This window comes from Aulonocara sp. 'chitande type north' Nkhata Bay, linkage group LG12 (assembly GCF_057382095.1).
Source record: "Aulonocara sp. 'chitande type north' Nkhata Bay isolate Kocher_YH1m ecotype deep benthic linkage group LG12, A_spYH_male_GT1.1, whole genome shotgun sequence".
NCBI lineage: Eukaryota > Metazoa > Chordata > Actinopteri > Cichliformes > Cichlidae > Aulonocara > Aulonocara sp. 'chitande type north' Nkhata Bay.
Window position 1 is genome coordinate 23,265,013 of NC_141355.1, and position 23,414 is coordinate 23,288,426.

Sequence of the window (23,414 nt, forward strand, 5' to 3'; positions counted from 1 at the left end):
TTAAAATTGGGTTGCTTTGTCAGCTTTGAGTTATTTATTCTGCATATTGATTAGCAAGTCTCAGACTGGGTAAATGCAGGTAAAAATGCAGGGAGAGAGAGAGGGAAAGGGAAGGCTGTTTTTGAGAAAAATTCACAAATGTTACCTCAAATACTGCAGACTAGTACCCACTAGAGAAGTCTTTCTTAATTTTTAAGCTGTAAAATGGAAGTGCAATCTATAAAATATAGAGGATCTACACCTGGCATAATTATATTTCCTTCAGTCTTCAAGAATATGGGCTGGAAGACAAATATTCTTCTCTTCTCTTCTCTTCTCTTCTCTTCTCTTCTCTTCTCTTCTCTTCTCTTCTCTTCTCTTCTCTTCTCTTCTCTTCTCTTCTCTTCTCTTCTCTTCTCTTCTCTTCTCTTCTCTTCTCTTCTCTTCTCTTCTCTTCTCTCATTTCCAGGAGATGAGTTCTACACAGAAATATAAAGGGGTCCACTTTGGCAACATGACAGGGAGGAGATCTGAGGAGAAGGTGGATGTGGGACCAGCTCCAGGACAATATGACCCCGAACTGTGAGTATCACATCATTGCTAGAAACAGTCCCATGGACAGCTAATTAACAATCCAGGCATGTAACTTCACATGCCTGGTTTTCTGTAAGTTTTCTGTAGGAACTCCTTAAGTTTGCAGTACCTATGGAGAGCCTTGCCAAACAACCATGTAGCATCATGTGCAGTTCTGAAATATTGATATTTAAATTGATTTGATGGCTAACCACCGGTGCATGGATTTGGAATTTATTTTCACAAATTCACATCTTGAAGCAAGGAGCTGAGAGGGTGGTTAGATAACACTCTACCCTGCATGGGATCTCAGATGTTCACTGCTCTTGAACTCTTACCAAGATGTGCGCTGAATAGAGAGGCTGCTCTTCCAAAGTGAAATATTACTTTGATCCTATAGCTGGAGCATTACAGTTGACATTTTTCAAATACCATTTCTATTGATGGCCACAGAGGATGGCGCTTACTAAGCACTTCTACATGGGTGGGCACACACTCAGCTCAGCTATTCATAAAGGAATTGACTTAGAAGAAAAAGAAGAAGCCCTTATTTGTCACGTTTCCTTTGCAGCACAGTGTAATTCTTTTGACTGTGCATCACCGTTGTTAGACAGCTGGTGTCAGCGATGATATGGTACATCTTTATCAGAAAGGGTTAGCAGCCTTGCTAAAGGGTTCAGCAGGTTAATTTTAGTGGTGGCTGGGGCTGAAACTCTGACCTTCTGATCAAACAGAACCCAAACCATTCGAGCATCATTGTCCCTTGGCAGCAGAAGTAATAAAAAGGAAGGTGGTTTACTGGTGCAGGTAGACATTAAAACATCCACACAGCCATGTCTGTGGCACACATGTGACTACTGGAAATGTTTAAAAATAACAGTATATTCAGTCTTTGCTCCTGTTACAGTTATTACAGGCATTTCATCCTTATGAGCTCCTTTACTCTGGATTATAACTTTCCACTCTTCTCCCCTGCTTCCCACTTTCTTTGCTTTGCTGTTCTCTTTCTATTTGTTTTTCCACTCCACATTTGTCTTTGCCACTCAGTCAGTATATTTTTTCCCCAATTCTCATTTTTTCTGTTCTATTTTGTATGCTTTTGAACACCTCCCCCTTTGTATATATTATACTTGTTTGCCTATGTTTTCTATTTTGAAAGACATTGTCATTGCCTCTTTTTCCTGTAGAGTCCCAGAAACACAGTACGAGAATGTGAACCTTCAAAAGGATCAGAGAGGTAGAGTTGAGCTTGCCATCCCTCGCTACCATGAACTTGTGTCCATGCAGGCAGAAAAGAAGGTGGGTTGGCATGACTTTGTATCCCTTTGATTCCATATATAAAGGTTTAAATCAATGATAAAAAAAAGCTTTAGAGGGCATGAATCAAGGTTAAACTCTGAGCTCACAATCTGTATGGGAACGGCTGATGCAGCCAAGGTGGCATTGATCACTACAGTAAATACAAGCCATATAATTTTTCCAATAAATGCATTAAAATGCTCACAAACACTGCCAACACAGTCAAGAGGTCTAGTTCAATGACTGGAATCAGCTGAGGTGACACCTAGCAAACACACAGCTCCCTCTGGTTGGCACCCATATGTCACATAGAGTGCTGATGCACATGATCTTGATTACTTTTATTTCTTAGTTCAGTTTAAACCTGTTTGTTATTAAAAAAGAAAGTGGGAATAAAGAGAAAAATTAGCCATAGAATCCAAAACAGTTTTTTGCATCAAGCAAGTAAAGTTTTAAACTGAGCATCTGGGGATTGACTTGATTTTGGAGCCAACTTTAAGTGACAGGAGATTCACATTCTAAGTAACCCAAATGATTATCCTAAAGAGTGGCCATTCTGGTCACAAGTGCTAATTAAAATGTCAGCAAAATCCAGCACCTTCCAGTGCTATCACGCTGTTAGCCTAGTGGTGAACGCAGTAGCAGACATCAAGCAGACACAGAACATTTACTGAGTCACGTCTCTATTTACTTGGTTAACGTCAGTGCGATATTCACTCTCCTTTCATCTTTGTTTTTGGTCTTTACAGGTTTTTTGTAAAGACATCAGCTAAACTGACTCTTTAGCTGATGACTACTCCACTATGTTCACGAACTGGTCCCTCAGTCTTTTAGTTTTTGGACATGTATCTGTCAGTTAGTTTATAGGATCATTTTGGCTAAGAGAAGTTTCTTGTTGCTGCCACAAAATGACTGATCAAAGTAAAGCTGAAAAATAAAGCTGTGGCTTGTGAAAACAGTGGGCAAAACACTAACACACAAATGCTCTACAGAGCTGACAGCAACTAACTTATGCAGTATCATGAACAAGTATTTCTCCCCTTCCACATCCAGTTCCACTTACATGTTACCTGGCCCTGTGTGAAAAAGTAATTGCCCCTAAACCTAATAACTGGTTGTGCCACCTTTGCTAGCAAGAACTGCAATCAAGCATTTGCAGCAACTGACAGTGATTTATTTCTCATCACTTTTGGAGGGCATGTTTAAGGTCATGCCAAATCATCTCAAATTTGAATTTAAGTCCAGACTTTTTTTTTTTTTTGGTTTATTGTCCAGCTGCATCTATCTATCTCAAGTGCTCTTGAGCTTCAAGGTAGAAACTGATGACTGGACATTTGATTTCAGGATTTTCTTGTAGAGAGCAGAACAGCTCCATCAACTATGGCAAGTCGTCCTGAAGCAGCAAAGCAGTCCTAGACCATGATGCAACCACCATCATGTTTGTCTGTTGGTACGATGTTCTTTTTGTGAAATGTTGCATTAGTTTTACACCAGATTTAACAGGACTCAGACCTTCCAGAGAGTTTGGCTTTTGTCTCATCAGTCCACAGAATATTTTCCCAATAGTCTCTGCAATCATCAGGATGTTTTTTGGCAAATGTGAGACGAAGCTTTGTGTTGTTTTTGGTCAGCAGTGGTGTTCTCCTTGGTTTAAAGTTTTCTCCATTTGTAGTTAGTTTTTCACATGGGGCGAGGTAGGTTTTTCACAGCACTGTAGTTATTTGAGCTATTGCTGTATGAATTATTAGCCAACATAGTACAATACAGCACAAGAATAATGTTGAATTATGCTTTTGTAAAACAAAGACTTGAATGTGTCCATTCAATTATTAAATAATCTTGCTCAGTTATGCTCAATAATAGACATTGAAGTCACTGACTTAATTTTATTTGTGTTACTTATATATTTTATGATATTTTCTCATATTTGTTTCAGTAGTCTTACTCTAAAATCAGAAAAAATAACAAGACAGCAGAACCTGCTATTTTTAAGGCACTAACCAACCTTGGAACTAAAAAGACTGAGGAAAAACAAGCTTGAGCACACAAAGTGAGCTGTGCTACAAGCTGAGGCAGGAAACTTACTAACAGCACTGTCACACTGTGTTTTTTTTTCTCCCTGAGAATGCTGCATGCTGACCACAAATAAATCTAATCACACTTAATTATAAAAATGATCTCTGTGTTATGGTCCTTTTGTAAGTACCATTTAATGTAAAGCCATCATAATCACATTATGATTGAAAAATGAGCACTGCCTCTGACCCCGCCTAATGAGTCCTCTAACCTTCTGTTTGAGCATGTCATGTTATTATTTAATTACACTAAAATACAATGTATATGGTAGTACCTTTCAACAACAGGCCTTTGATTAACAGGTAACTAACGTGTGATTTTTACATGGAGAACCGGGTAAATATGTTGGATTCCTAATGGATTTTTCTAAGCTGAAAGACAGTTCACTAGTTCATCTCATAGGGGGCAGTAAAACATAAGCTTTTACTACAGACTAATATATTGGAAGTGGATGAGTAGAGGGTAGTTATTCACCTGCATATGAACTTGACTGTGCTGGCAGAGTAATGCTCTGTGATGCCTTATTTTACCGATCGGTGGGTTAGAGAGGGCGAGGTGAAGGCTGGAGTTCATGAAAAAAGGTAAATGCACCGTTTAGGTTTTTTTTGTTGTCATTTATGCTTTTCCCATTACTTGTTTTCCTTTTGTCTCTCACAGCCTCTTATTGCTGTTTTACTTCTCTTCACTTTTCTTTATCTATATTTAACCGTTAAACAGTTTGTTTAAACACGTACCTTCAATTTACCTGAAATTTCTCACTGACTTTACTGTCTGTGTATTTTTTGTGTGTTCTATATGTTGTATTTGGACCCCCAACCATGTTGGTTGCACCTCCATCCGTCATCATTAGTATCTCACATGTCAACCCATATGTACTCCCACACATACATACACTGACCAGATGGGTGATTTCCCACAGTGGGGACACTCAGGACAAACACCTTTACTTCCTGGAGATCAGCAGACAGTCTGCCTCTAATGGCTCGGGGCTGCTGGTGTCCTATAGACTTTAAGAGTCTGTGTGCAGGATTTACCCATTAAATAGACATTCTGACATAGCTAGGGCAATATCTGAGCAAACCACTTTAAGATACCATTACAGTGTGCATCCCTGCAAACACAAGAAAAACAGATAAAGTTGTACCCGTGCAGTGTCTGATATAACCCTGGATATACAAATTACACTGTCAGTTCACCTTTAAAATGCTGTGAATATCATGTTAATGTTATCACGGGTGGTGATATTATGTTTGCAGCATGTGATATATTTAGAAACAGGGAAGCAGCACAGCTCCCAGGGGGGAAGAAGGAAGAATTCTTGGCAGGAAGTTTAACTTACAGGATTACCTACCTCTAAAACTGTAAATTGAGCCTATTGGGCATGCAATATATTCATTTAAATGCGTTTTAATTATAATATGTGTGTTGGGACAGAAAGGCATTGTTATCTTTGTAAAAAAAATTAAGAATGTCTATATACTGTATGGTTTGATTTAAAACTGTATCAACAAAGACACTATACAAAAGCTTAAAGTTCTGTTTAATTCAATTTTATGTAAATACAGCCAAATCACAACCACGGTCTCCTCAAAGTACTTTATACTGTAAGGCAAAGACCCTAAAATAATAGAGAAGTTGTATAAAGTTGGCGTGGCTGTAGAGCAGGTCATCTACTAATCGGAAGGTTGATGGTTTTATCCCTGGCTACTCCAGACAGCATGGCAGATATCTTTGGGCAACCCTTGAGCTGCTCTCTGATGCATCCATCGGAGTGTGAAAGTTAGACAGAAAGCATTTAAGCTTAGGGGGGGGGGGGGGGGGGGGGGAAGTGCTTGTATGAATGGGAGAATGAGGTCTGTTATATAAAGTGCTTTGAGTGCTCAGGTAGAATACAGTTTTTCTTGAACACTTGGCAATAACTTGCATGCAGAAACCTTTACACAGAGTTCCTTTCTCTCAAGTTACACATGTATTTTACTGGATTTGATTTTAACCAGCCAGCTTTGAAGACTCTTTTTGAGCACATATGCAAATGTATTTGCATATGCAATGATGAAATAAAAGCATTGTAAATCTCTTCAGAAAGTCTTTGCAAACCAAATTCTTATGAATGACAAAACAGGCACATATCTTCTTATCATTATTAAATGTGGAAAAAATGTTATAGGTATGTGCTGCAAATCAGTAAAACAGGTTTCCTAAGAAAATGGTGGCAGTCTTACTGTACGTGAAGCACACCGTGGCAAATTTGATTAAGAGGAAAGGAAATAAGAGGGCAATATAGTCATTGTTCATTAATAGACTCTGAGCTGTCCTATGGCATGGGGAAGGTCCAGAGGTTCACTGAGCTTCCCCCTCACAGTGCTAACAATGGCCAAAGAATTTTGTGATGTTTTACTGCAGAACTAGTTAAACCACCTGCAGTAGAGAAACCTTGTTGTTTTCCAACCGACAGAAAAATGCCCAGCTCTGTATCAGGCAGCGTCGAAATGTGCGTAGGTGTGATTGTAAGAAAGTGTCCAGGTTTTCTTAGCCTCTCACTGTCAGCTTCTCTGTGAGTGCTGTTTGCTGCTTTGCCAGATGCAATGATTGCTGCCTCAAAATTACGTAGTCTTCTTACGTTGGCGTATGACATGACTATTACAGCTCGGTCACACAAAAGCACAAACACTGTGCACACTTAATGCTGATTGTTTTTTCTGCTCTGTTTCTTTACATAAATGACTTAATTGGAGAGCAGAGAAAGAAAAGGGCTTTTTCCTGTATGTATTCACAAGTTACTCATCATTAGCTGCATTTTTTTTCTCTGCTCTTTTTCCGTTCGATCTTCTTAATATTTCAGCCTCATCTCCTTGCCAGTGAGTGCTCATCATTCATAAGAGATACAGGAAAGCGCAATCTCAGAAACTCTGTCCTTGCATCCTATCCTCTGTTTCTTTCACTTCCTCAGCTTTTCTCCTGTTTTTCTTATTGACACAGCTACACGAAAGGTGATATTAGCAAATCATTTAAATGTATCCCGATAAATTTCACCTTTGATGTACTGTAAATTTCACTTTCTGTTTCCCAACAGGGAGTTCCTGGTCCAGGCCAGTATCACATCAGAAGTCAGTTTGAGAAACCTGTTGAGCCTGGCGGCCTGCCGAAATTCTCTTGTACCTTCCTCTCAAAAACTGAGGTACAGTCCAGACAGGTCTGTGGTAACCTATGTTGGTTTCAGGATAATATGGTATATTTCAGTTTTATGTATTGGTTTTCGTGTTGCTGTTGCATTGATTTTATGTCAGTTCATTTATTTGTATCTTACTGGGCAGTATTGCAATAACTTTGTAATCCCTCAGTCTTGTCTTAGTGTTTCTTTAGTGTTCTCCTCCTGTCTTCTTACACTCACCTTTATGTTCTGCCCTTAGGATCTTCCATGTTAGGTCTGCCATGGTTCCATGTCTGTTTGTTTTCATGCTCTGTGTCTCCTGCTCTCTCTCTCTATCTTATCCCAGTTATGTCTTGGGGTTTTGTCTCCCTTACCTGTTCCCATGTTCTTCTTGTGTTTCGTCCTTGTCTTCCTGCCTGTTGTGTTCTCTCGTGTTTGTTTATCCCTGTCCTAGTGTCAAGCATGTGTGTCCTTGTCTGAGTCTTGCTGTGCATGCTACTTCCTGTTTTATTTTGTCAGTCCCTCATCTGATGTGCATGGTTTTTAGTTTTGCTTCCATTGTCTCGTTATGTGCAAATTTCTTCCTGCTGTGTTCCCATGTATTTCCACTTCTCTGATCATCCCACATTGTGTATATTGTGTACTCTGTTTTCCTTGGTCCTTTGTGAGAGCATCTGTTTACCTCTCATGTGTTTCTATGTTCCAAGGCTTCCAGGTTTCTAGTGTTTAATTTCCCAGTTTAGCTTTCTAGTTTAGTAATTTGTTTGGTTTTCTCACGTTTGTATTAGTTTTTGTCTATCAGCCTAAATAAACGGCTTGCCTTCACTTAGCTCCTGTGTCCATGCAACTGCATTTGGGTCCTCTCCTCTGGTCTGCACGATCTGACAGATTTAGATTAAATGCAAGAATGCTTCTATAATTTCTCTACTTTTAATTTTATGTAAAAATAAATCATTATTATTAACATCTATTAATTAAACCTCTGTTTGTATCAGAGTTATAACCCCCATTAGCTACTGTACTACAGTTAGGTATTTATGTAGTAGTTAGCTGTCTCCTAGCAACTGCAGCAAGTGTCTAGTTGACATGATATTGATTGTAAGATAGAATATGAATAAAGGGGTTGGTGACACACCTTTATATTTTATCATTTTCAAAGAGGAACTGTTACGGTCATTTTGCAAATCCATAAATTTATTCTTAGACTCCAAATCTTTATCTATTTTATACTGCGCCATAGTACAACCTCTCAGTTCATCCACTGTCTGAGACAACTCCCTCCTAATCTGAATTCTTTTCATGTAGTCAGTCCCATTATAAGCTATATATAGCACTAGACAGTACTACACCAGGTACAGTCCTAAAGTGTTTCTTCTTTTCTCAAACCAGTGGTCTCATAGCTCTGAGTCTGATGACAGGCTGAAATATATGATGGCTTGGACATAATCTACAGGAATCAAATATATTCAATTTACTGTACAATATCTCAAAGGAGATTGCTTTTTAATATGAAATACTTTCAGATCAGTTACAGATCCACAACACTGAGCCCTTCTTGGCTTGTTTAATTGATGTGCTGGGATGGGAGGGATTCTTCAGATAGGGGTGAAGATGAGTTTATTAAGAGGCTCAGAGGAGCGAAGATGAAGGACGTGAAAATGTGTAGTTTCACGTTTCAAGAATAGCTGTCTTCTCCTCTTCTGTGGCACTGGCCCACAGATCTAGTCCTGTGAAATTCTCAGACTGATTTCATTATCGCTCTGACACACGTGATAGTGCATGTTCTCACACATAATTACGAATTCAGATTGTGTGTATATTAGGTGCAGTCAGATTCAGATTCAAGTTGCTGCTGATATGCAAGCACAGTTGGGATATACACACACATGCATAAACACATTCCAAAAACTACCTTTATTAGATCTAAAACGTAAAAGTTTTACTGGTGAAAACGGCCAATGCTAGATTCTTGGATGTATTTTATGCATGTGTGTGCATGCATGGGTGTGTGTGTGTCACAGTTTGCTATGACCTAATTTCCTCGACCACATGCTGTGTTGGTGCATCGACCCTGTGATGTCGTCACTGACACCCACCAAGAAGCGTGTGTGTGTGTGCGTGCATGTGTCACAAGTCATCTTCAGTGAAGTACTGAGAGCGACAGTTTTCTTAGATCTTCGTCTCACTGTGAGTCCGGTTCCATCTGACACTGTTATCCTGTGGAGGGATGGAAAGGAAACGAGGAAAGGAGGGAGGGGTGAAAGAAGCAAGAGAGGCAAGGATAAAAGAGGAACAGTTGGAATCTTCCAGTTCTCATCTCTCCTCCCTTTGACTTCCCAATTTTCCAATATCAAAGCACCAATCTGACACATTGTGAAAACATGGATTTTATTTGGTCTCACTTTTCCAGTCGTCCAGTCCCTTTATTTATTTACTCGTTGTCTGATCGCTTGTAAGACCTTTCTGTGTGCTATACTTAATGCGTTTCTGTATTTGTCCCCATGTTTTTGTTTGGTTGCTTCTCCCCATACCCTCATTAAAAAAAAATAAAAATACAACCTCATTTTTTGAATTTGATGGTAAATAATCACTAAGATGTGAAAATGAAAAGTTTTGGGACTCTGTACACAACAAACCAAAAGGTAGATGAAGAAAATATGTAAATTAAATTCATCCACCATCCTCTTCAAGGTGGTCTCTGCATACATACCTCTGGACGACTTCCCGTGATCCAACGTTTATGATAAGTATAATCAGTGGTTATGACACAGACAGCAAACAGCAGTCTTCAGCGAAGGAGTTCACAATCTTTAAGCCCTAAAGTGTCTCATGAGATCAGGAATGCAGACAGGAGATTGCCTGTCATTTTTCAACATTTATGAGGCTTTGCTCCATGAATTCATGTGAATTCAGATGTGTGACAACCTTGAAGGGTAGAACAGCTAAATTTAAATCAGGTGCCTTTTATTGGTTGAGCCACAAAACTTTTTGATCGCTCCTCATATAATCCACACATTTTAATACAAATCACGGTCTGTGGATTGCGTGATTTTATTTATTTTTTATTTATAGATGATAATGCTTGAATAAGCATAGAGCCGTGAAGCTCTCACAAAATCCTAAAAGGAGCTTAGAAATGTTTCTGCAGCTGATGCTGTGCAGAGACAACCTGAGAACATAAAAAATGAATTTCATGTATGCGTCAGTATAGAGTGTTTAAGAAGACATCGCGTTTGTCATCTGATATTTGAATACAAATGGAAAATGGTAGCTAAGCTATGAAGATAACATTATCTAGCAGATGCTATTGTTTGTGATCTAGATGTGATTTAGTACAAACCGTGATGTTCCTTACTCCCTTAGTGTTGATGTGGCCTAGAAACAAAGCCTTGAGTTTAATGTGCAGCACACTGATAGTATTTAAAGTTGTGGTCAGAAATTTACATACACTCATCATGGGCATGTATATCATGGTAATTTCTGCCTTTTAATGATTTCTTTTGAACTGTTGTTTTTCCTGTGTAATTGTACAGTATACATCTTTATTTATCTTACTCTGGCTGGATATTTGACCTCTCTTCTTGGTACAGTATTCTTAGGATTGAAAGACCCCATCAAACATTACTCTTGTCAGTGAGGCCAAATAGCTCAATCTGTCTCGTCTGACGATAAAACCTTCCTCCATTTGGCTCGTCCACGTGTGCAGTTGCAGCTTTCAGCTGAGGTTTTGATTTTCTTTCTTTCTTTGTTGGCACCATCTTGGTCCACGGCAATCAAAAACTCACTTCACTGTGAACAGTGACACTGTTAATGACCAGTTAATGACCAACTTGAGCCTTATTGGTTTCTGAAATCTGCACCAATTTCTTTTTGTCTGTGGGTGACACACCTTGGGTCTTCTTCCAGACCCAAGGTGTGTCACCACTACAAAATGGTGACACATTCGAACAACTTCTACTTACATATAGTTGTTAGGACTAATGATCGTAGTTAAATCTACAGTCTGCTTCTTAGATCTTCACTGATTTCCATTAACTTTTCCATTGCACTGAGTATTGGTCAGTCCAAGAGTGCTGTAGAACAAATCCTTTTTATGCTGTCAAAGACAAACTACCATTTGTAGTCAATCATGCTCACAAAGAGAAGTTAATAAGCCTCGGGCTTGTCAAGGTAAAATACAGCATCACCCAATTCTTGTTCTTTAACCTCCTAAGACCTGAACTTTTCCACGGCATGCATTTTTAATTTCACTTTTTGGGCTGATTGGGACCTGATCAATGTAAAAACAAAGAATTACCAGATATTTTTTTTTAACCTAATTTTTGTTTCTAAGAAAAATGAGAGCCACATATAAGGACATTCATTTAAAATTTCGATACAACAGTAGCAGTATAATGTCCTCATAAGTGGATATCAGGCCCTTGTAGATTAAAATTGAGTATTTTGGTCTAAATAACCCAAAATGTGATGTCCACATATGTGGACGCCAGGTCCTAGGGGGTTAAACTCAAGAAAGAATGTCTTTAATGCTATACAATTATTTCTGTTCAAAGAACTCATTATCTCACTTTATTCATGTAAATTTGACTGTCTCTGCTGAGTGCTGAGTCAAGCTCTAGCCTATTAGCAATTTACACACTGGCAGCATGTGTGCTGAGTCTTTCTATTCTGAATTTGTGAAACAGCTCAGACTCAAAATAATCTCAGAATTTATCAGAAATTTTAGTTGTTCTCCTAGTTTTTGTCCTTTTTCTTCCGACCTACACAAACCCACATACACGTTACGTTCTTCAGACCTGACATTGAATGCTCAGTGGACTAACACACCATGTAAAAAACACTCACGTCACCCACCCTGTGTATGCGTAGACATTTTGGCTAAGGTTATACATCTTGGCCTTTTTGTGCCACCATAGGATTCACTTCTTGTAGTCCACCTTCTTTCTGCTTAGTATAAACTGACATCAACAGTGTAACTTATAGCTGTTTGTTGCCAAATGGCACCAGTGAGAGCTCTTGTACTTGGGCTATAGTCTCACTTCTCTCCGTGTCTTCATTTTTCACTTTAACAGTCATTATAACATTCTGTCACTGAAATATTCAACAGTGCCAATGAACATTTTGGCTTTGAGTTTGAATTTCAAAAGAGTTGCTCTGGCATTTTTCATCATATGTGCTTAAAAATGGAACAACAGGAAGCAGAAAAAAAATCCAGCATCCATGTGAAGTGGTAACAAAGCTCAGCATGTCAGTTAAAGAGGGAAAATGTGCCTGTTAACAGGACTTTACTCAGAGCCAGTAAGCCAGAATCAGATTGACAGATGGTCACAAACCCCCGCTCTATAACTGCGTTTGAAAAAATAGTGTGGTTTGGCCCTGGGACAGCTCTTCTTGTCATTCTTGTTCTTCTCTTTTCAATCTCGAACCCAAAAAACTTCCCCACTGTGTCATTTTCAACTTTCGCTCAGTTTTTTTCTTCCATCTAAACATATTTTCTTCCTTTATTTTCCCTTCACGTTTTTTTACCTTAAAAAAAAAGCTCAATAATTCAGCTGTGCATTACTAACACAATTCATTACCCCACAACTAATTTTCCATAGGCTGCATCTTGTTTAAATGCAAACTGTAAATCAATAATTGGCATGCCTCCAAATACATTATATTTAAGACCATTCTGTAGTTGAACATCAGTCATTTGAGGAATTGGCTGTGGTTTGTGTGGGGGTAGGCATTGTTAATATAGCCTCGCTGCCATTTGAAGGTATCAGGTGATTTGTATTCCTCTGCTGAATGGTTCCGTTGTGAGTTAAACTGAAGCATAGTTCACCTTCAGTAATCTTGACTAAAAAGGCAACTTATCTGTTTTGGTTCTTTGGTTTCCTGTGTTGTTATAATAGACTATTAGAGAAACACCCTGGAAGTGAGGCTGCCATCAGCAAAATGTTCAAAGAACATTACATACCTGATTGTGTGAATCATTATCTTTGCATTGAAGATGCTGTTTCTCCATCTCATTTTCTATCCTGCCACTTAGTTCTCTCTGTATGCATTCTGCTCTCATTTTTTGTGTCATTGATTTCATTATCACTTTTGCTCTTTCTATTTTGCCTTTAGTGTTTTTTAGTTTTGTCAGAAGAGCTTTTCCACATGTAATTGGGATTTGAGATTTGAGGCAAAAAGGCAGGAAAGAACTATGGCTTTATGGATAGTGATTTGTGTTGTTGTCTGACTTTGTTACTGATTGAAATATCTCAATGAGTATTTGAATGAATTGTCATGAAATTTGTGTCCTTCTCATGATGAAATGCAATAACTTTACTTTCATTTATTACCCTGCTTATGCTATTGATATGCCATCTGCCCCACCTGTGTTTTTTATGTTAACCCTTTAAAGCCTGAACTATTAAATAATTGCCAGAAATTTATTTTTTAAATGAAGTGTTTATTGAATCTTCTGACGAATTAAAATATAATTATTAAATATTAATTTGTATATATGAGTTTTAATTTGTATCTTACAGTATTTGCTACATCTGGAATTTTTAAAAATGTATTGTTCAGTTTATTTAGGTTTTAAGGGGAGAAACTTAATCACGCTGATGACTTAGGTTTATCAAATGTGATACAGTAGTCGTTTAAACCAATCAAACTAGTGCTTGCAGATTAGCATCTCAAAGCCCTGCTGTGCTCCAACAAAATATCTACTGTATGTTAACCCCAGTTCAATCATTACACAATTTCCCCAACTCTCTTGATTTTTTTCAGCTGTGCATGTTTGCTCATACTTCTGCCAAAAAACGTCTTTATTAGGAACAAAGACTGTTGATATAAAAACAAACCCATATCACCATGGGAACTTCCTCCACCACTGCTTTTCATCCCAAATGACCTGGACAGAGATGAGGGCCCAGCTGACTCTGGTAAAGTAAAGCTTTGACTGATTGAAGCGGAGTCTGTGGATATTTGCAGCTGGATTTGTTACCGTGTTCCAGATGGACACCGAGGAGATGAAACTGTGTTGGTCTCTATTTGATCGATAGAAGAGGGCTATTAAACATTCAATTGTGAAATTTCAGTGTGTGCTGGATACTTGACTTAAGACGCCTCACTTTGTGTTTCTTCCTTCACGCGTTTATCTGTGTCATTCTCTTTATTCTCTTTCCATTAGAGGTTTGGCCCTGTGAATGAAGTGTCGCCCCCTGTTGGTACATATAATGACCCGCGCTGTGCCCTGGAGCTGCTGAAGAGGACCTCAGGAATAAAGAAAAGTCCATTTGGTGTCACTGCACCTCGCTTCTCTTCTAACCACAGAAAAGGCACCACACCAGGTCAATATGTGTTTTTGTTGTGTGTGCGTATGTCTGTGTGTACTTGAATGCACAGGCAGTGATTTTCCTCTGACCGGTAGAATGTAGTTTAGCAGATATCTAGTAATCAATTGTTGCTCCAAACTGTGGGTTTCTTGCTTTGCACAGATTTTGAAACATAGATCTTTCTCTTAGTTAATAGCTGAGGCTTTTCAGTTAATATTCATACCATGTCAAACATGACTTGCACTTGATTGCTGCCTTTTAATGTTAGAGGACAGTATTTATTAGCCTTTGATGCTTTTTTAAACAAGCCATGTTCTCTGAAAGATCAGAGTTTAACCTGACATGGCCATTATACTCAATTTAACAAGTAATAATTAAGAATAAGTACTACTTTGCAGCTTGTGTTAACATTTTGAAAAGAAATGAAAGTGACGTGACTTGTGTGTGTGTGTGTGTGTGTGTGTGTGTGTGTGTGTGTGTGTGTGTGTGTGTGTGTGTGTGTGTGAGAGAGAGAGAGCACGCTGTGTTGTCCCATGAGTGAACCCTTATTTATAGAGGTATGATTAATTTCTGATGTCTGCTTGCATTAAGCCTTTGAAATACAACACAAGGAATAATAAAACTAGTGCCTCGTCTATTTCGGCATTGCTACCTATATTACTTTGAACAGCAGTCATTTATGTAAAAACAACCCTTAGACTTTACGAGCACACCAACATTAAATCTATTTCTGTACTTTCTTTTCCAAACATCTCTCTGCAGTCTGTGGAGCAGAACTGACAGATGTGATGCATCACATGATTGATTTTAAGAAGCTGCCTTAATTTTTTTATGGTTCTGATGATTCACTTTATACAGATAGTTTAGTTATATTTTATTGCTTTTTTAAAAGTTTTTGGCAAAGTCTTAGTTTTATTTTAGCTTGAGAAAAATGGAGAAAATGCTAATGTTTTTCACTTGTGCTACCTTGAATATTTGAATATTGCTGCATTTTGTCATGTGTGTCTGTTAACAAATTCTGCATAACAAATATGTATTTTCTTAGGTTAAAGTGCAAAGGACCATTTGTTCGTTCTTCAGTTTTTTTTTTTGAAGTACATCTGTAAACACAACATATTGCAGAGGAGACAGATGTTAGAAAAGCAGTAAAATGCCTCCATATGAAAGTTATTGTAGCACAGGTGTAGCACAGATGTCACTTCCCAGTCAGCACAACATGAATGCTACACACCCTGCCAAATGTGCCACTAAGCCAAAGTTACACCTCTGCAACATGTGTCTAATAGCTGTGCCTGAATGGCAAGATTTGCATCATCGTAGTTGTTTCAGATAAAACTAACAAGTGCTGGTTTTGAGGGAAAGTAGAACAACAACCAATTACGATGTAGTCCTGGACTGCTTTATTTAAGGTCAGGTGTGTAAAAATGCACAGTGAACACCTCTGTCTGTCCAGGTCCAGGTTCCTACAATGTCTTTGAGCATGGCTTAGCCCGGGAAAGTTTTAAAAAGGCGTTTTTTTCTCAAACCAAGACGGGAGGCTTTGGCTCTTCTTCTCAACGCAGCTCCCTTTTCTACAAAAAGGAATCTGTCGAGACCCCGAGTCCAGCACAGTATGAGGTAGGACAGATTAGTAGTAAGTCATGAAGTTTTCACAGTGTTATTCATCACATCATTTAGAGATTAGTCCCAGATTCGTCAATATGTTTGTCAATATTTTTTGATTTAAAAAAATCTCCTAAAAAGTTTAAGCTTGATTAGAGTCTTGCATGTACGTTGCATGTTCATATTGTCACGTGTATGGGCACATTAATGTCATTGTCATATGTTTTGCATATAGAAGGAAAAGAAGACAGAGGAGAGCTACAAACAGCAGCACACAGCGGCTTTTAAATCGGTCACAGAGCGTCTGGCTTCACCACTGCTGGCTAAAGTAAGTTTCTTTTTCTCTCCTCTTTCTCTGAGTTTGTCTCCCAGTTTCTCGTTTAAAATGGAGCACTGTAACAAAAAAAAAAAAAAAAAAATTTCCCCCAGGGATCAATAAAGTATTCTGATTCTGATTCTCCCACAGTTGTTGTTGTTGGACAATTTTCCATCCAGAGATCAAGTTTATGTTGCAAATCTTCTCAAACCTACTTAACAGAAGAGCCGAAATGAAGTAAAACAGTAGAGCGTGCCAAGGTTTTAGTTCCATAAATGGGCCATCACAGCAGTCCATTTTCTCAGATTGTCTTCTTTTCTTTTCCTTTTTCCTCCTAATGCTCATTTAAGCTGAAGAAAACAGGTCACATCTGTGATAATTATTTTCTTGCTCCTCTCCTCTGTGATGTCACTTTTCCTGTGAACATCCTCCTTTTGTTCTCTTCCACTTTGCTTAATACAAAATCTGTCATATATTTACATACCAAACTCTTTCCACTTCTCAGTGTTACTTTGATTATTTTTCAAAGCAGTTATTTATTTTATTTATGATCAAACAGTTTTGTGTGTGACTCAAAATTAGAACAAGAGGAAGCTATGTTTTTAGGCTTAATTGTATGATTCAATATTAAATACTTTGATGTTATTGTCTTCAAACTGTTGTTTTTCTAGATGCCATTATAAGGATATTATTCTTGAATTTAAAGATTTCTACAGCAACTGGTTATCTTAAAGTGTTTAATAATTCATCTCAACCCCAGAAATTTTGGTGTTTATGTTAACTTTTGCTTTCTTACTCTGCGGGTCCCGAGTTAAACCTTTCTCAGCTTTAAGGCAAGCGATTAGAGCAACTATGAATAAAACGCAGGACACTGTTAAGTGATATACCCTAACATACATTAGAGTTACCTAGGTAACTGGAGGCTGGAATCTAGGCTAGCAACAAACCACCAGCGACAGAGCAGTAGGGCTGCCACGATTTGTCGACTAGTCACGATTACGTCGACTATCAAAATCGTCGACGACTGATTTAATAGTCGACGCGTCGTTTGAAGCTTTGTAAGATCCCAAAAGACGCAGGAATAAGTAGCAGGATTTAAGAGTGTAATAACGGACTGAAACAGAAGATGGCAGCACTGCATGTACAAGGATGCCAGCTGCCGTTAAACCCCGAAGAAGAAGAAGAAGAAGAAGAAGCAGCTGTGTCCCAGAATTCATAGCGCGGCCCAGCTCAGTTTCCAACAATGGCGGCAGCTAGTTAGTTTTAATATTACTCTTATTATTCTTTCTGGGTCACAAAATAAACGTTTAACATATTTTCAGCCGAGAATGTAGCTGTGTAAACCTCAAATATCGGCTCAGTTTATCAGGACACCACATATTTTCAAAAGCGCTCCGACGTTTTCGGAGACATCTGTTACCCACTAGCTCGATAGCTAGCCGGGGGCTAGGTCACTAGCGCGGTGAGAACACCGGACTCCCGGCAAATTGTTTTCAAACCCACCGCTGTCTTTCGCTACTCAGGTTAAATATATATGAGTCACTTAGATAAATTAAAAATGTTGTTGTTTGGCTTTTTCTTTTTTCTTTTTTTTTAGTATTTTATTTGTTCCTGAGTAAATCGGTTTGTCTGAGATTAAAGTTATAGTTTTTACACAGCTGAATAAACGTCAAGCAGACAGCTGATTATCAGAAGTGTGAGATGCTGGAGAATATACTCCGTTGTCCTGTTATATTTTAGATAGCAAGGAGTTTATTAAACTTCACCGAAACAATCTGCAAATTTCATTAAAATTGAATAAACTATCATCTTGTCTTTATGTTTAGTGAGCACCTTAAAAGCTTAAAGCTGTAAGCTAATGATAGTTATATAAGAGCAGATGCTGCTGGTGCAATAAGCTGTAGTTTTACGTCCAGTGGATGATGATCTGATTAGTCGACTAATCGCATAAATAATCGGTGACTAGTCGACTATCAAAATAATCGTTTGTGGCAGCCCTACAGAGCAGTATGCGATCAGAAAACCTACTTGTTATTGGAAGGTGCTGGTAGGGCAACTTGAAAAAGTGTGGTCCAAATTGGAAACAGATTTTGGCTTTGTCTTCAAAGTGAAAGTTGCGTTACACTTTTCAGAGTTTTACTGCTGCTCACTGAGTAGTTCATGAGCATTTGCAGACAAGTTGAGATCCTCCATGCACAGAAGCATTGCAGGTAACCATGGGAACCTTCCAGACTCCAAAACAATCACAAGGAAGGTTTTGATGTAGGTTTGTGTATCTCATTTTGAGCATTTTTCTCTAGTTGTTCTCTGGTTTGGAGGGGGCCATGGACTGACCTTTATGCACAGGTAGTGTGCATAAAGGTACTGTCATCAAACCCCAGCAATGTATATTCACCAACCAGTTGGCAAATATATACATTTTTCCCTGGTAACTGATGGGTATGAGAGGTCGCTGGCCGGGTTCTAGGTCCGTGTAACAGGGTGGCATCATGATTTAATCTTTAATATCTTTAATTTTTCAGTGTCAAAATGTTGGTTTATATTCTTTTGTTTTTAAAGTTGAGAGATCAGGACTTTTTTCATACTGGGTCCTCAGTGTGTAAATATTCACAGATGTGAAGTCCTGCAAGAGTGAATCAATTTACTGCTCAACACAAGATGATAACTACACAGCCAAAGGAAACTGCACACACACTGTAAATTGAAGGACTTATTTATTCCTGGGTGGTATATTTCATGCTTAAATCTAATATTACATTTGATAAAAAATTATAATAAATCCCACGTCTTTGCAGATTTTCATCTAAACAAACAGACAACTGGCAAAAAGTAACTGTTTCGAATGTGAAGCAGTATTTCTTTGCCCTGTATGAGACATGCCAATATTTACTTGCATATAAATAATGCAAATGTGAAATTGCTGGATGTGAGGGATTGAATTTTACTAACTCGAGCACTGAAAAATTGTGAACATGTGAATTTCTGCCTGAGCTACAGTGAATATTAAAGATGCAGAATTTGTACTTTCAAGTACCCTTCTGGGTACCAGCTGCTGTTTACTCTGATTAACTCTGAAGGGTAGAAGCGTTATCTTCATCTTGAGGCAAAGGTCCCCAGAGCTGATTTTAACACTGCAAACTGGTGCTCTCTACAAAGACAATGTTTAAAGGGTAATTTTGCACTTGGCATCGTGGGCAAAGATCTGTAGGTACATACTGTAACTCTAGCATCACTGGATTCAATTGATCTTGTGAGATTCATGTGCATCTCTCTCTGCATATCACTCTCACAGGATGTTTCAAAGAAAAAATCTATTTCTGGCAAGTAATCTTGAACATGCCTTGACATGTCCACTTGTTTGCACTTCTCAGCAACTCTAATTAAATTGGTGCGATATCAGCAGTGTTATTATTTATAGACACTCAACAAACTACACAATATGGGTACGTGTGTACATGCAGGCACTCAACAATTCTTTCTTATTTTAACTGCATGCTCCTTTATGACTTTTTTCTATTGTGTGTGTGTGCGCGACAGCGAGTGGTGGCACAGTGATGTGACAGACTGACTGGCAGAGTGCGCAGCTTTTCCTCACAGTGTGAATGTGCCTGAATTTTTCAGTGTTTTTCAGGAGTGAGAATGAACTTATTTAGACTTCAAGATGCTGCTTTGTAATATTTCGGTTCAATCTGACTTCACACTCTGCTGTCGCAGATTTTTCATATTCGAAATCATGGCTGTGCACTTACTGTATGTACATCAAAGAAGCTGATTAAAAGCTTTCTGCCTATATACATATTCATTTTCTATGTTTGTGTGTGTATATAGGTGACAAATGAAATTCCTACTTTTTGTTGTCAGTTTTAATGTGCTGCATTATTGTGGTGTTTATTTATTATATCCCATTTGGTTACTATACTATATCAATAGTTAAAACGATAGGAAACTCAGACAGTTTAAGTCCCTTTGAAGTTAAATATTAAAAAATAATGATAATGGTATTTCCCAAGTTAGATGACGTTGAAGTCCCAGTGGTTTTCCATCCCCTCTGCACAAACCAAAAATGCTTTACAGTCACTGGTCGTGACACATAACCTTAATGGGTTTTGTTCTTGCTGTATGTTCAGAGAGGGATTTACACCGTGGACACCAGCTGGATGCCATTAACTACCTGTTAGGACATTAAACCAGCAGGACTCTGGGGACAAAGGAGCAGGGCTTAGGAACCGCGATATTGCATAAGTAGCTCAACTTTAGAAATTGACATGTGCGAGAAATGAAAATATTATCAAATGCGTCTCCATTTGCGACTTAGCATACTAATATCACACATCGGCAATCTCCAGTGAAAAAATTCTCTTGCTCTGCCATGTAGTGAGATCAGAGATCATTGTCATTTGGGCAAAAGATGTTAACTTAATTGTGTTTCATGGTGCTATGAGCTGCACAGCAGAAAAATAATGTCATAAAACTATCTGCGTAGTGCAAAACATTATTTTTGCTGGCCTCATGAGTTGTACTGTGTGCCTGCCACTAAAATGCCATCAGGCAAAACAGGGCATTTGTTAAAGCTTTTATTCTCATTGTATTTTTTTATGGCAGTTTGGCAAAAAATGCAGTAAGCACGCTGTATATATTTATACATTTTTACATTGTTTATGCATTCAGATAATGCAGATCTGTCAGATTTTATTGCATATCACAAATGAGCTCAAGTGAGAGTGTTGGGACTAATTAGAAAACTGCGAGCGATCCATCAAGAATTGTGGTGCTGATCACCTCTTTATTAGTCTCTACCTCATATATCTGTCTGCAGCGTTTGCTATTTTTCATGACAATGGCTCAGTTGAGTTTTCTGTCAAGCTGCAGTATATTGTGCTGATGGATGATCTGACTCACTTAGAATCCTTAGTTTGCTAAATTCCAATGCAGTAGAAAACTTGACAGCATACTACACAGAATCTGCATAATGTTCAGATTTTGACATTGTCATGTGCTAATAGTTTTTGATCAGGATTGGATGTCTGCAAGTTGAAATGATCAGCAGGAGGCTTTCATTACATGCTGGAGACATGAGCTGATTAAATATTTAACAACGGCTTTAACTTGGTTCAGTTCCCAGTCGCAGTACCTCCAGCTTGGTTGTGTGTTCACGCAAACATAATTGGTCATGTTTGCAGGTGGGAGGCTGTTGAAGTCGAGGTGAAAAGAAGCAGCTGGTGGCACATGTCTCAGAGGTAGCACATGCCCGTCTGCATCTCTCCTCAGGCAAACAGCATTAACAGAGACGAGGACTGCAGCACAGAGGATTTTGTACATTCCAAATTGGGCTAGGGGAAAAACACAAACAAAAAATCAAAACATCATTCTCAAAATAGCAGAAAAAAACAGCTTTCATTTACAATATCGCCACCCTGTTTTCCTCGCTTACACCTGTCTGTGGTTTTGTTTATAGGGGAATAGCACCTTCAAATTGTCCGTGGTGGGGACGATCTGAGGCTAAGTGTAGTTGCTGCACACAGAGCCCCCTTTATGACCATTTAATGAAAAATCACCTGGGGACATCTTAGCTGTAACAGTTAGCCACATGCTGTGCTTCAGCCAAGGCTGTATCCCTGGTAACGGTCCCCCACTGGGATGGATATTAAAAGAGTCTAATCAGAAAGCAATCACGAACATGAGAAGGCAAAAAAGCAGGAAAAAAGAATAAAGGCAAAAAGTGTGTCTTTATTATCTCTTTTATGTGTGGGAGTTTATGTCTTCTGTACTTTGACTTAAAAGCTTCAATTAGTATTAAAGGTCAACATTTTGCTGGAGAATTTATTCACATTTCATGGCTTTTGAAATCAGAAATATAAAAGATACACCATGTCAGTTGAAATGATAGAAGCTGCTTTTGTGCAGTGCGTTAAACACACATCCAGGAGACCTGTTATCTAACTTGTCTTTGCTATTACTGGGTGACTTTTATTTTTCTGATCATTTATTTTAAAGAGGTTTTTTTGTTTACTGGCGAGTTCCACATTATTTGAGAGGAGTCTATTATTAAGTTTCCTCTCAGTGAATTTCAAATTAGTTTTCTAAAGATTTAATGACTAAACAGTTCCTAAATAGCCACTCACTTGCCACTTTGTTAGGTCATCTGTGTAACTGCTTGGCTGAGACAACGTGCTGATGTTCAAAGTGAATATCAGAATGAGGAAGAAAAATTCATTTAAGTGAGTTTGAACAGGGCATTGTTGTTGGTGTCAGAAGACTTGGTCTGAGTATTTCAGAAACTGTTGATCTGCTGGGATTTTCCCAGACAACCATGTCTAGGGTTTACTTTTACACCCTAGACATGTCCATCACTTTATCACCACTGTGTACCTATTTGTGATGGCTACTTCCATGTCCCAAAGCTCAAATCATCTCAAACTGGTTTCTTGAACATGACAATGAGTTAACTGTGCTCAAATGGCCTCACCAGTCACCAGATTTTGATCCAACAGAGATTGGGTTGTGGTGGTACAGGAAATTCGCATCATGGATGTGCAGCTGACAAATCTGCAGCGACTGTGTGATGTTGCCATGTCAATATGAAGCACAGAGGATTGTTTCCAGCATCTTAGTGAATCTATGTCAGAAAAAAAATAGTTTTCAAGAGAGAAGTGGATTCAACCTGGGACTAGCAAGGTGTACCTAACAAAGTGGCTGATAAGTGTATACTGTGTAACAAGTACTGCATAATTTAATAGGAAGATTTTGAGGAGTCTTATCTGGTGGTGGATTTCTTAAATTTCTGACAATTTAAATCAAACACAACATGACTTGTTCAAATACTTGAAGCTATGTCAGATCTGCACTTTACCCACAGGTCTGGATCTGATAGGGGCTGATTACCTGTCTGGGGAGAAGAAAGACTCACACCTTGTTGGGAAATGGCAGATATGAAAGGAGAGATGATTATGAGTATAGAGCACAGCTTAAATGAGTGTTTGCTTTTCTCTCCCACTTTAATCCAGAGCGTTTTCCAGTATCATTTCCCTTGATCCCCAAACCTTCTTTCTTCACTTCTGGACTGGTCTCCCTACATCTCCCCCCCCCTTTCATCACTGTTTTCTTT

General features: G+C 38.5%; 1 protein-coding gene across 4 annotated transcripts in view; it reads left to right on the forward strand.

Annotated features, from left to right (window-relative positions):
- Window positions 1-23,414, forward strand: part of stpg2 (sperm-tail PG-rich repeat containing 2) — a 59,834-nt gene that overhangs the window by 5,938 nt on the left and 30,482 nt on the right. For 3 of the 4 annotated variants that reach the window (XM_086314505.1, XM_086314501.1, XM_086314502.1), the window contains 6 exons: window positions 449-561; window positions 1,740-1,851; window positions 7,001-7,120; window positions 14,247-14,406; window positions 15,845-16,008; window positions 16,229-16,321. In XM_086314505.1, the coding sequence (XP_086170631.1) occupies window positions 449-561; window positions 1,740-1,851; window positions 7,001-7,120; window positions 14,247-14,406; window positions 15,845-16,008; window positions 16,229-16,321 (762 nt within the window). The remainder of the gene's footprint in view (window positions 1-448; window positions 562-1,739; window positions 1,852-7,000; window positions 7,121-14,246; window positions 14,407-15,844; window positions 16,009-16,228; window positions 16,322-23,414) is intronic. The other variant, XM_086314503.1, reaches the window with a different exon arrangement.